The sequence below is a fragment of the Columba livia genome, chromosome 3, assembly GCF_036013475.1.
Source record: "Columba livia isolate bColLiv1 breed racing homer chromosome 3, bColLiv1.pat.W.v2, whole genome shotgun sequence".
NCBI classification, from domain to species: domain Eukaryota; kingdom Metazoa; phylum Chordata; class Aves; order Columbiformes; family Columbidae; genus Columba; species Columba livia.
In genome coordinates this window covers 1,668,779-1,681,555 of record NC_088604.1, presented here as the reverse complement: position 1 = coordinate 1,681,555, position 12,777 = coordinate 1,668,779, and the positions used below count along the sequence as shown (strand labels likewise).

Sequence of the window (12,777 nt, the reverse complement as noted above, 5' to 3'; positions counted from 1 at the left end):
TTCCCCGGGCCCTTTGTTGATGTGCTAAAGGAAGCAGGAGCCTGGAACAGCAGCAAGGAGCAGAACGTGGCTCTCAGGCACAGGGCCAGAGCAGAAATCCTCATGTCCTCCCCACCTGCCAGCTCTGCCGAGCACCAGGAGGCAGGCGGAGCGCAGGCAGAGCCTCTGGGCACGGCGAGGGAGGATTTTCATTCCCAGAGATCTTCAGAGGTGGCTCCTGGCTGAGTTTCTGGCTGCAGAATGTCCCTTCATTTGGGATTCAGATCCTGGAGGCTTTGTGGCCGGATGGACACTCCAGGAGCAGGACTTGCTGTTTGTGTGATGGAAGAGGACGTAGGACTCACAGCCTGGACGGCGGCGGGTGCTGGAGGGAGCCGATGGAGCCGGAGGAATCATCACCCATCCAGGGCTGTCGGTGAGATGTGTGCGTACGGAGCTTTGATGGGTAGTAAAACCCTGGCCCAGGCTGGCCAGAGAGGTGGTGGATGAACCATCCCTGGAGACATCCCAGGCCAGGCTGGACGGGGCTCTGAGCAACCTGAGCTGGTGCAGATGTCCCTGCTCATGGCAGGGGGGCACTGGCTGGGCTTTGGAGGTCCCTTCAACCCAAACCATCCTGTGAATCGATGATTCTCCCCCTCTGCACCCCCTGCCCAGCACCAGGCCCCACCGCAGCTCAGTGAATCCCACCTCATATCCCTCTGGGACTGTTCCCTTGGTTCCCGATCCAGCTCCCGCTCCTGCAGAGTTGATTCACAACCTCCATCATCACCCTCCAGGGCAGCTCTTCACCATCAGCCTCGATCAGACCCGGCTTGGGAGAGAAAGGAGTCAAAGGGCAATTAAACATTAACAGCAAGCAGGAGGACGGCTCACAGGGCTTCCTTTGTTGCAAAGAGGGGTTTAATTTATAAAAATAACACAACTTAGAAGGTCACCGGCATCGCTAGATGTGACACACGTGTGCAACTGTCTCCGAACATCCCGTCAGCTCTGTAAACAGACAAAGAAACCCCAAGACCGGTGGCCAGAGTCACCTGAGGAGCAAAACAGGAGGGACCGTGCACAGCATGAGGGGCCTGGAGAGCCCCTGAGCAGCAGGAACCGCGGAAGCCTCAAAACCACTCCAGGTACTGAGGTTTCACCCTCGAAGTGAATGTACCATTCAGCAACAGGGCTATTTACCCTCCTCAGAGGTAAAAAATAATACAGACAAAGAGGTTTAAACCCAGGATTAAGTGATTTCCTCTACCAGACAAGTGGGGAAGTTTCCAGTGAACTCTGCAATGTTACAGAATATGTGGAACAAGACCCTGTCAAGTGTGAATTGCCACAGTCCGTCTTGCTGATCTCCCCGGCCTGGAAGAGGAAAAATGGAGCTATTTTAAACATTAACATCTTGTAGAAACGTTTCCCCTTGGTTATTTCTACACCAGAGGAGCAAAAAGTGCCTCCCAGCGGGACAGTTTTCTTCTTCTCAGTAACTCAGCACGAAAAACCAGAGCAAGAGCAAAGTGATGCTGGCTTTAAAGTCCCTTAACGCTTGCTGCCAAAAAGGAAGGGGGTGTCTACTGTTGCTTTATAAAACATAAAAAAGCTGCCTTGAAGTGAAAATAAATTAAAAAAAAATATTGCACCGACCATAGGAGAAAACGCTTTAAAACAGGGTACCTGTGCGGTGGGGTAAGGATTTTGTAGCTCAGTGTCCTGCCCTTCCCTGCCAAACTCACAGCGCAGCAAGGAGACAAAACTGGGTGCTGACAAACCACAGGAGCCCAAGGAACCCCCAGTTTGGTCTCCCCTAAGAGCCTGGCAGACATCACAGCTCTGACCGCCTCAGGAACACGACGGCCAGATCTTGAGCCTCAACAAGCACTTGTTGGGGTGAGCGGCAACACTCCCCCTCTAAATCAAAGCTGTTCAAAGAAAACACCAGTTGTGATGGGGAAGGAGCAACCTGCACCCATCTGCTGATCCCCAACCCGTAACGCAACCAGCAATGCAGGGCGATGAGAAGAGAGGGTTGGGGGAGAATGTGTCCTCTCCATCACTCGCCTCACTTGAGAGCATCACGGGGCCAAGCGAGCAGGGAGATCACAGGCACCCACGCAGCTCCGTGGGGTGGGTGACGCTTGGGAAACGAGACTGGCCCAGGGGAGGGGGAGCAGAGCGGAGAGAAGGAAAAGGACACACTTGGAGACAGTTTCTCCCTGCAGGGCCAGAGAGGTTTCCTCAAGCAAACCCCCTTTTCCTCACCGCAGCATCACTGGGTGTCTGCTGGAAGGAGCCAGGTTTGATCAAGGAGCTGAACCGCCATGGCGCTCGGCAGTGCCCGTGCGGTTTTTTGGCACGGGGAGCTCTAGGATCGCCCAGACAGACTGACAACCCCCTCCCCTCCCGGGCGTCCTCCTCCCACCACACCAAGGCTCTCAGGTCAGATTTTGCTCTGCCCTGGCTGCACCCACAGGTTAGAACAGCACATCCAAACCCCTCCCTGCTGCTGACACCCAGGAGGTGACACACAGCTGGGGAGGTGGGGACACCGCTGCTTCCTGCACTTAACACCAACCACAACCTGAGGCTACGGATGCAGGGAAGGCTCTGGAGTCCCCTTTGCAAGCCACCACAGTTGCTGCAGGGAGCATTGGTGTCCGTGTGAGGAGGAGAGTGGTGCCACACGGCCGTGAGGCTGCCAGGGAGCTGGCTGGGAAGAGGGGAAGGTTTCCAGCTCCAAGTGGCTCTTGTTCCCTACTTGATGTTTTTGAGGAGCGCGGTCCGGGCGTTCACCACGGCTTTGAAGGCGTCCTCGCTGCCGGGAGCCACACACTTGTCGGGGTGGAGCAGCACGGCCAGCTTGCGGTAGGCTTTGTTCACTTCGTCCCTAGGAGACACGACACAAGAAGAGAGGACGTTCTGGACTTAAAAGGGGCCCATAAGAAAGACAGGGACAGACTTTCGAGCAGGGCCTGTTGTGACAGGACAAGGGGTGATGGTTTTAAACTAAATGTGGGGAGACCCAGGCCGGACATGAGGAAGAAATTTTTGACACTGAGGGTGGTGAGAGCCTGGCCCAGGTTGGCCAGAGAGGTGGTAGATGAACCATCCCTGGAGACATCCCAGGCCAGGCTGGACGGGGCTCTGAGCAACCTGAGCTGGTGCAGATGTCCCTGCTCATGGCAGGGGGGACTGGGGGAGCTGGGAAGGTCCCTTCAACCCAAACCACCCTGTGACTTGATGAAAACCAGCATTACCAGCTTCATTATCTCCTACAACTGAGTACTCCATGGGGTGCTGCACATTTTGGGTCCCCAATGACCCACCTCCATGTTCAGCATTGAACACCTCCACTCCAAAATAAGTGAAATATCTGTGCTATGGGGAAAGAGCCTGTTTTTCAGCAGCACACAGGCAGTTCTGCTAACACGTGTGTCACCGGTGCTAAGGCGAACGCGGTTCCTGAAAGCATTTCAGCAAGATCAGTGCAGGCGACCGGTGCCGCAGGCACGAGAGCTCGTCCACGGAAACCCTGAGCAGTGCCAGCAAGGCAGCCAGGACCAGGGATCCGGGTTCATCCCCCGCGTCTTCGGCACGTTGGCAAGAAGGAACGATGCCAAAGCAAATATAAGGAAGGGGGGAAAACCAGCAAACTCTTGAAAAATTTAGACTGGAAAACTAAAAGTGCTGCATCATCTGCTCTGGGTGAGAAGGGATTGCTGAGGTTTCAGCCAAGCTTCCCCAGGTTTAAACCTCCTTGAAGGTTTAACTTGCTCTCACCAAAACACTGAGTCTCTGGAAGTGGCATTGCTCTGACAAGTCCTAAACCATTTTGTGATTCTACGAGCAGTGGGGGAAAACCCCTCTCCTGGGGCAGATCCACCCTCTCCCCATAGGACTGTGCCACCATAGATGTTCCCATCACAGACACGTGCCTGTGACATGTGCCTTGGTTGCTGAGACTCCAGCACCATGAAAGCAAAGAGCCGGGAGACAGCGTGGGGGCACACGCACCCTGACTCAGCTTCACATCAAACCGCCTACACGCTCTGGGCGAGGACCTTGCAAATCACTTCAGCCCCCGAAGCCTCGGGTGTCTGGGCCAGGCAGACATCTCGACTTCGGCTGCAGGCTGTGCGGAGAGGGAGGCGAGTCCGTCTGTCCCGGTGATCACAGCAAAACTGCCCTGCAGAGCTGCTGCGCCCTCCCCGTGGATGGGAATGGGCTGGAGGAGGGGTTGGACTCGACACCTACATTTCAGAGAGCCAGCAGGAGGATGTGCGAGTCCTGAATGGTGTATGGTAGCCAAAACTCCACCCTCCAGCCCCTCTGCAAGGAGTACACAAGGGTAGTCATAGAATGACAGAAACATTTTGGTTGGAAAAGACCCTCAAGATCGAGTCCAACTGTTAACCTCACACTAGCACTGCCCCATGTCCCTGAGAACCTCATGTCCGTCTGTCCAGCCCTCCAGGGCTGGTGACTCCAGCACTGCCCTGGGCAGCCTGTTCCAATGCCCCACAGCCCTTTGGGGAAGAAATTGTTCCCACATCCAACCTCAACCTCCCCTGGCGCAACTTGAGGCCGTTTCCTCTGCTCCTGGCGCTTGTTCCTGGGGAGCAGAGCCCGACCCCCCAGGCTCCAAGCTCCTTTCAGGCAGTTCAGAGATCAGAAGGTCTCCCCTCAGCTCCTGTTCTCCAGCTGAACCCCCCAGGTCCCTCAGCCGCTCCATCACACTTGTGCTCCAGCCCCTCACCAGCTCCGTTCCCTTCTCTCCACTCGCTCCAGCACCTCAAGGCCTTTCTTGTAGTCCTCATGTTTCAGAAAGAACACAAGGCGCAGCTCTAGGAGTTTCTTTTAGCTGCCCAAATCGTACAGCAGAACTGGGAGATTTGATATCCAACCTCTTATAAGGCAATGACCAATTCCACCTGGTGAGGAAGACAAGAGGAAGCTTGTCTTGTGGGAATACCATTTCCAGGTGGGAGAGCTGTAACATCAACTCCTTTTTGCTAACATGGGCAGCAGCCTAAAAAGCTTCTCCAGGCATGGAAAGCAAGGCAAGTAAAGCTGGAGCCACTCTGGACACGTCTGGTAAATGAGTGACCAGAGGTGGCTCAGGCTGGAGGCAGGAGGCAGGGCACGGCTGAAGTTCTTATGTTCATCATTCCCATCTCACCTCCAGCCTGGCTTCTTTGTTAAAAGGGGAAATTTGGTGCTCAGGATTAAGGATTTATTTTGCATTGCCTCAATTCTGTGCCCAGCTGCTATATAAACCAAAGCGAAATTATCAGGTCACTAAAAGAACACAGATGCCACCAGCCTGCCAGGTCAGAAAGATGAGGGACAGCCAGGAAAATGTTGAATTGTCCCTCACCTCGTGGCTCCGGGTTTGACCCCCAGCATGTCCCAGCTGTCCTTGCTGTTGCGGATCCTGCGGATGGCATCTGCCTGCTCTTTGGTGAAACCCACCCCCGTGCTGGAAGGGGGACGTTTCCCACCGTTGTCACACAGGTCAATGATGGCCGAGTAGAAAGTCTGAGGACATAAGGAGGAGTTAGTGGGAAAAATCCACCTCCAAACAGATTTCTGCTGGGTCATGTCAAATTGTACTATGTCATTTTTGGGAAGGAAACCAAATAATCAAAACCAAACCCAAGAAATAGCTGAAGAGTATAAAACACAACAGATTCGAAACTGAAAAAAATGTACATATGAAATAATTCTTTGCCATGAAACATAACTGAGATGGGTTGCTGTCTTTCTCAGTAAAATATGTTCAAAGAACAGTCCCCAAAGGTGGTGACAGTGCATGGGAGACCCCACTGCCCTCGCTGGCTGCGGACGCACCCTCCAAAGCACAGGGGAGCATTTGCACAACTGCTGAATGTTCACTCCCTGCTGCCTGGGCTGTGGCGGGGCTGGGGTACCCCAGTTTGGGGGGATCTGGTCCCTGCAAGGACCACAGGACAAGCTGAGGAGAAGGTCAGGCCCCACATTTACCTCAAACCCACCTCAGCTCAGTGTTAGACCCATATAGGTGACACAGGCATTTCTGCTTTATGTTCCCAGGGCTGCAAGAGGGATCATCAGCTCTGAGCAATGTAAAGCTCAGGCCAGCTCAGGACAGACCCTGAGTTAAACAGCCACGGGTTTCTCAGGGTGGCATTTCATGGGAAGACACCCCTGGGGCAGAGGGCCCATTGGTTTTGTGGGATCCAAGCAGTTCAGGGAATATTCTGCCATCAAATCCTGGCTCAGCGTGGTGTCTGTGCCCTCAGCACCTTCATTCCACCTCACCTGAAACATCTCGTTGATTCCTTCTCCTGTTTGTGCTGATGTCTCAAAGTACAGAAAGCCCCGGCTCTCTGCCCAGAGCCGCCCCTCGCTTTCATCCACGCTGCGGTGCTTGGTGCAGTCAATCTAGAGAAGGAGAAACCGCAGAGATCAGACAGGGGCTGCAGCGGCAGTGAGAGCAACACAGCCCCAAGGGCGACTAGTAATCTGAACAAGGGGATCGAGTGCACCCTCAGTGAGTTTGCAGGTGACACTAAACTGGGTGGGAGTGTTGATCTGCTGGATGGTGGGAAGGCCATACAGAGGGATCCGGACCAGCTGGATCGATGGGCTGAGGCCAATTGTCCGAGTTTCAACAAGGCCAAGTGCCGGGTCCTGCACCTGGGTCACAACAACCCCATGAACGCCCCAGGCTCAGGGAAGAGTAGCTGGAAAGTGCCCAGCAGAAAAGGACCTGGGGTTGTTGGTGACAGCAGCTGAACATGAGCCAGTGTGTGCCCAGGTGGCCAAGAGGCCACCAGCATCCTGGCTGGTACCAGCACTGGTGTGGCCAGCAGGCCCAGGGCAGTGACCGTCCCTGTGCTGGGACCTGGGGAGGCCAAACCCCAAATCCTGGGGTCAGTTCTCGGTCCCTCACACCAAAAAAGGCCTTGAGGTGCTGGAGCGAGTGGAGAGAAGGGAATGGAGCTGCTGAGGGGCTGGAGCACAAGTGTGATGGAGCGGCTGAGGGACCTGGGGGGTTCAGCTGGAGAACAGGAGCTGAGGGGAGACCTTCTGATCTCTGAACTGCCTGAAAGGAGCTTGGAGCCAGGGGGGTCGGGCTCTGCTCCCCAGGAACAAGCGCCAGGAGCAGAGGAAACGGCCTCAAGTTGCGCCAGGGGAGGTTGAGGTTGGATGTGGGAACAATTTCTTCCCCAAAGGGCTGTGGGGCATTGGAACAGGCTGCCCAGGGCAGTGCTGGAGTCACCAGCCCTGGAGGGTTGGACAGACGGACATGAGGTTCTCAGGGACATGGGGCAGTGCCAGGGGTGGGGGAATGATTGGTCTCGATGATCTTGAGGGTCTTTTCCAACCAAAATGATTCTGTGATTCTAGGAAATGCAGCCTCCAGTGCTCCTCACACACAGATCTGGCTCTTAGAAACTCTTCCCTACAACTTAACAACATTTCCCTTGCTGCAGCTGGAACTCAAGAGCTTGGGCACAAGCTGGGGCCACAAGGATCCCCAAGGGCTGGAGATGAGGATGTGACCACAGCCCAGCTCCCCAGCACAGCCCACCTTGTTTGCACAGACAACGAAGACAATGTTCTCCATATTCCCGTGAGGGCCCAGCTCCTGCTTCATCTCTGCCAGCCACGCGTCCAGGGCATCAAAAGATTCCTTTTGTCCCACATCATAGACCAGGATGACTCCCTGTGTGTCCTTGTAAAACTCGTTCCTCACCTGTGGGTACAAAGACAGGGAGCTGGCACCAGTGACATGCAGGGCGAGAGCACACGGCCCGGAAAATTTCAGAGATCATTATTCACCTGGCACCTATTTGGTTCTGGAGTAAAAATCTCATCTCCAGAGAAACAGAAGATCACAGGAAAAGGACAGATGGTAGAAAGCAAATAAGAACCTGATCATGCTGCCCGCAGGCCCATTGCAGGAGTGTGATCAGCCCATGAAAAGTTCGTCACACGCAGAAAGAAGCACAAAGGCACAAGGGTGTCGCGAACTCTTGAGGAGACTGGAAGGTATGGGAGTCAACTGAGAGACCCGTTTGCACGTGTGCATGTGTGTGTCCCTGTGCATGAGGCAGCGGGGCAGAGCGAGGATTGGGGGCAGCCACCCCACAGACGGTGATGTCTAAGCCTGGCTCTTGGAGGGGTCTGCAGCACGTCTGTCTGTCTGTGCAGGTGTGTGTCAGGGGGTCTGGAACAGCAGCTGGAGTGAGGTTGCAGCCTCTGGGGCTTGTACAGAATCACAGAATAGAACCACAGGATGGTTTGGGTGGGAAGGGACCTTCCCAGCTCCCCCAGTCCCCCTGCCATGAGCAGGGACATCTGCACCAGCTCAGGTTGCTCAGAGCCCCGTCCAGCCTGGCCTGGGATGTCTCCAGGGATGGTTCAGCCACCACCTCTCTGGCCAACCTGGGCCAGGCTCTCACCACACAAACAGGCTCTCACCGCACAAACAATTTCTGCATCATGTCTGGCCTGAATCTCCTCTCTTCCAGTGCTGCCCTACATTAGGTGTCCATGGCAGGAAAGAGGGATGTGTGTTGTAGCAGAGGAAACTCCCAAGAAACATATTTTCAAGTTTCCCACCACGAGACCCAATTTAGGCAGATCTCAGGAAAGCTGATGGGTGTCAAACACTTCTGAGACGGGTCTGCCGTACCTCATAGAAGAACGGGTGCCCCGCCATGTCAAAGATGTTCACCTTGATCTCTCGGTCTCTGACCTGCACTCTGAAAGAGAAGAGGGAAACACTTGTGAAGGCTCCAGCTCAGCCCTCACACAGGCTGTGTTCCCACTAAAGAGCTGGGTGACTGGGGACAGGAAAATCGGTACAAAGCTCTGAGTGCTGCAGTTTAATGGCCAGAAAATCACAGAACAGTTTGGGTGGGAAGGGACCATTAAATCTCCCCCAGTTCCCCCTGCCATGAGCAGGGACATCTGCACCAGCTCAGGTTGCTCAGAGCCCCGTCCAGCCTGGCCTGGGATGTCTCCAGAGATGGTTCATCTACCACCTCTCTGGCCAACCTGGGCCAGGCTCTCACCACCCTCAGCACAAACAATTTCTCCCTCATGTCTGGCCTGAATCTCCCTCCTGTAGTTTAAAACCATCACCCTTTGTCTTATCACTACAAGCCCTGGCAGACCCATTCCTGCCATCTGCGACCATGCAGCTCATCCCACTCTCCCGGCATTTGCGACTCCTCACCGCGAAGGTACTTACTTTGTGACACCGTAGTCGATACCAATGGTCGCCAGGTATTTGGGAACAAACCTCTTCTCACAATAGCGCTTTATAATGCAGCTCTGGAAGAAGGGAAAAGGGAGTTTCAGCAGGATGGCACCACACACTGTAACAGTCACATTGACATAGAATTCACCAACAGCCCCCGGTCAGCTGGACGGCTGCAACACATGAACTCTGCCCATAGTCCCTAACCTAACTAATTAACCCACAACCAAAGCACCAATCTCTACCAGGAGCATTTTTTTTCTGCAAAAGAAAGAAAAAGCCAAGATTGCAGCCCCTGAAAGTCAATTATTCCTTACCTGTCTGGAGGCCGTAGTGCCACAAATATCGAATTTATTCCCTTAGAGAGAACATCCAGCTGCAGGAGCTGTTTATTCAGGATCCTGGGGACAGTCGGCTCCCCCAAACCCACAAAGAACATTTCAGCAGCACAAGAAGCACATTCAGGGTCACAGTGAGTCCCTCCAGCCCCAGTTTTGGCCCTGACTGGCAGATATACTGTTTAAGGAGAGCAGAGGAGCTGGCTGCAGAGATAAATGCCATAAGGACAAATGTCACCTGCCATTTATTTGCTCACTCTCTCTGTCCTGCAAGATCCTTCTGGATTTTCTTACTGCCAAGCAAGGCATTTGTCTGCCCCACGGGAGTCCTCATGCTGTCAGCAGTTAAACGGGATTAGATTTATTCAGCAAACAAAAAAGGGAAGTTCTTCATAACAGAACCTGGTTGGGAGAAGAAACAACATCCCATAGAAGAGAATGGTAATTCAGCACAGGAGGAGGAACAGGAGCTGCTGAGGAAACTCCAACTAAAGCCAGACTGGGAGGGGTGATCTGGAGAGACCGACTGCGGTCTTTCTGCAATTAAAAGGGGCCCATAAGAAAGATGGGGACAGACAGAAAACATCTCTGTAGCCGCCATAACACCCACCCCCTTCCACACAGCCAATAAACGCGGGCATTTAGGCGCGCGGTCCCGCCCCCATGCTGTCAATCATCCACTCGCCCCAACCATCCGCCTCGCACCACACGGCACGACCTGCCCCTGATTGGCTCCCGCCAGCCGGCACAGCCACCAATCCGCGACCTCTCTATCAGGGCGGCTGCTTGCATCCGGCTCCCCATTGGATAGTTGGCCTGCCCACCACCATTCGCCCGCCAATGGCAGCGCCTCACCTTGCCCACCTCCGCGTTGCCCATGGAGATGACTTTAATCCGCAGCGACTTGCGCGTTTCCTTCCGCTTCGGCGGATTCGCGTCCATGGCGGCCCGGGGCGGAGCGGACCGAGCCGGAGCGGCGCCAGCCGGTCTCGGTTGAGGCGGCGGAAATACGGACGGAGCAACGGAGCGCGGCGGGCCCAGAACCGCCTCACCGCGCTGCCACTCCCGCTCTCGCGAGACTTCACCCCCCGTACCCGGCAGCAGCCCGAAGTTCTCGCGAGATTTGGTGAGAGCGTTGGCGCTCTCCGCTGTGCCGGGGACCGCTACCGTCCAGCAGGGGGAGGTAGTGAAGCGCGGGAGGGCCCGCGTCTCCTGTCCCGCCCCCGGCGCGCCCTGGGGGTCGCTGTGAGGGGCCGTAGCCAAGGGACACGGGACTGCGGTTCGCGTCCCCTCCCCGCCAAGTGGAGCAGGGGCGTGTGGTACCTCCGCCAGGTCTTCGTCTCCTCCCCCACCCTGTCCCGACACCTCCAGGGGCTGCAAAGCAGCAGCACGTAGTGTCGCGTTTTGCTGGGTACTCCCTGGGAGGGGCGGCGTGGCCCTGGAGAACTCCAGGGATTAGCTTGGTGCAAAAGTAATCGCGGTTTTTGCCTCATTGAAATTTCCCGTTTGACATTTGAATACATTCCTAAATCAATGTGGTTCCGTCATGCATCATTTTAACGAGCATTTCTTGCTTTATATGTTTTTTTGCTACCGACTTGTTACTTGCTGTTTATTTTAGATTTATTTCAGCCTGTGGAAATGATGTCAGGCAAACAGCAAATCCGAGCGATTTTCTTATTCGAGTCCAAAATGGGTTGTAAAGCTGCAGAGAACTCTCAGCACCAACAGCGCATTTGGCCCAGGAACTGCTGACGAGCACACAGTGCAGTGGTGGTTCGAGGGGTTTCGCAAAGGAGACCAGAGCCTTGAAGGGGAGCGTGGTGGCCGCCGTCGGAAGGAGACGACGACCCATTGAGAGCATCCATCCAAGCTGACCCTCTTACAGCGACACGAGAAGCTGCCAGAGACTCAACGTCCACCGTTCTACGGTTGTTCGGCTTTTGAAGCAAATTGCAAAGGTGAAGAAGCTCGATAAGCGGGTGCCTCATGAGCTGACCGAAAATCAAAGGAATCATCATTTTGAAGCATCGTCTTCTCTTCTTTTACAGAACAGCAAACCATATCTCAATTGGATTGTGACATGTGGCAAAAAGTGGGTTTTATACATCAACCACTGACGACCAGCTCAGTGGTTGGACCGAGAAGAACCTCCAAAGCACTTCCCAAAGCCAAACTTGCACCAAAAAAAGGTCACGGTCACTGTTTGGTGCTCTGCTCACCATCTGATCCACTGCAGCTTTCTGAGTGCCGGCAAAACCGTCACATCTGAGCAGTCTGCTCAGCAAATGGATGGGATGCACCAAACCTGCAATGCCGCAGCGGCATCGGTCACCAGAAAGGGCCCAATTCTTCTCCGCGCCGCCGCCCGACCGCGCGTCACACAACAAGCGCTGCAAAAGTTGAACGGATTGGGCTGTGAAGTTTTGCCTCGTCTGCCACGTTCACCGGAGCTCTCACCAACCGACCGGCACTTCTTCAAGCATCTCGACAACTTTTTGCAAGGAAAACGCTTCCACAACGAACAGGATGCAGAAAACGCTTTCAAAGTGTTCGTTGAATCCCCAAGCACGGATTTTTATGCTACAGGAATAAACAAACTTATTTCTCGTGGGCAAAAATGTGTTGATTGCAATGGTTCTTATTTTGATTAATGAAGATGTATTTCAGCCTAGATATAATGATTTAAAATTAACAGTCTGAAACCGCAATTACTTTTGCACCAACCTAATAAAGCAAAGTGATTGACCAGCGGGTCTGGGGGGGATCCTGCCCCTCTGCTCTGCTCTGGTGAGACCCCCCTGCAGTGCTGGTCCAGCTCTGGGTCCTCAGCACAGGACACACATGGAGCTGCTGGAGAGGGGCCAGAGCAGCCCCAGAAATGACCCGAGGCTGGAACAGCTCTGCTGGGGACAGGTGAGAGAGTTGGGGTGTTCAGCTGGAGAAGAGAAGCTCCGGGGAGACCTTAGTGCACCTTTCCGTACTTAAAAGGGGCTGAGAAGAAAGATGGGGACAGACTTTTGAGCAGGGCCTGTTGTGATAGGACAAGGGGTGATGGTTTTAAACTAAAGGAGGGAGATTCAGGCCAGACATGATGCAGAAATTGTTTGTGCTGAGGGTGGTGAGAGCCTGGCCCAGGTTGGCCAGAGAGGTGGTGGATGAACCATCCCTGGAGACATCCCAGGCCAGGCT

General features: G+C 54.4%; 2 protein-coding genes across 4 annotated transcripts in view; one reads left to right on the top strand and one right to left on the bottom strand.

Moving 5' to 3' along the window:
• Positions 1-885: 885 nt before the first annotated feature.
• On the bottom strand, positions 886-10,645 carry DNAJC27 (DnaJ heat shock protein family (Hsp40) member C27). Of its 2 annotated transcripts, XM_065055560.1 has the most exons (9): positions 10,441-10,636; positions 9,828-9,987; positions 9,239-9,321; positions 8,678-8,747; positions 7,571-7,735; positions 6,295-6,417; positions 5,372-5,532; positions 2,753-2,881; positions 886-1,359 (listed from the first exon to the last, which is right to left on the bottom strand). In XM_065055560.1, exons 2-9 carry the CDS (start codon positions 9,828-9,830, stop codon positions 1,317-1,319), a joined length of 777 nt encoding a protein of 258 aa, XP_064911632.1. In that variant the 5' UTR covers positions 9,831-9,987; positions 10,441-10,636; the 3' UTR covers positions 886-1,316. The 2 variants fall into 2 exon arrangements, with proteins under 2 accessions (XP_064911632.1, XP_005510632.2); XM_005510575.3 differs by lacking the exon at positions 9,828-9,987 and having other exon boundaries at positions 10,441-10,645.
• Positions 10,549-12,777, top strand: part of EFR3B (EFR3 homolog B) — a 55,428-nt gene continuing 53,199 nt past the window's right edge. For both annotated transcript variants that reach the window (XM_065055544.1, XM_021298529.2), the window contains exon 1: positions 10,549-10,711. The gene's annotated coding sequence lies outside the window, so the exon portion shown is untranslated. The remainder of the gene's footprint in view (positions 10,712-12,777) is intronic.

What these genes read in the sequence shown, in the direction of transcription:
- DNAJC27 (XM_005510575.3), bottom strand. Translation starts at nt 10,527, where the DNA reads ATGGACGCGAATCCGCCGAAGCGGAAGGAAACGCGCAAGTCGCTGCGG. An exon ending in ATCGACTACGGTGTCACAAA is followed by an intron (nt 8,748 to 9,238) that starts GTAAGTACCTTC and finishes CTTCTCTTTCAG; the next exon opens with AGTGCAGGTCAGAGACCGAG. An exon ending in GAATCAACGAGATGTTTCAG is followed by an intron (nt 5,533 to 6,294) that starts GTGAGGTGGAAT and finishes TTATGTCCTCAG; the next exon opens with ACTTTCTACTCGGCCATCAT.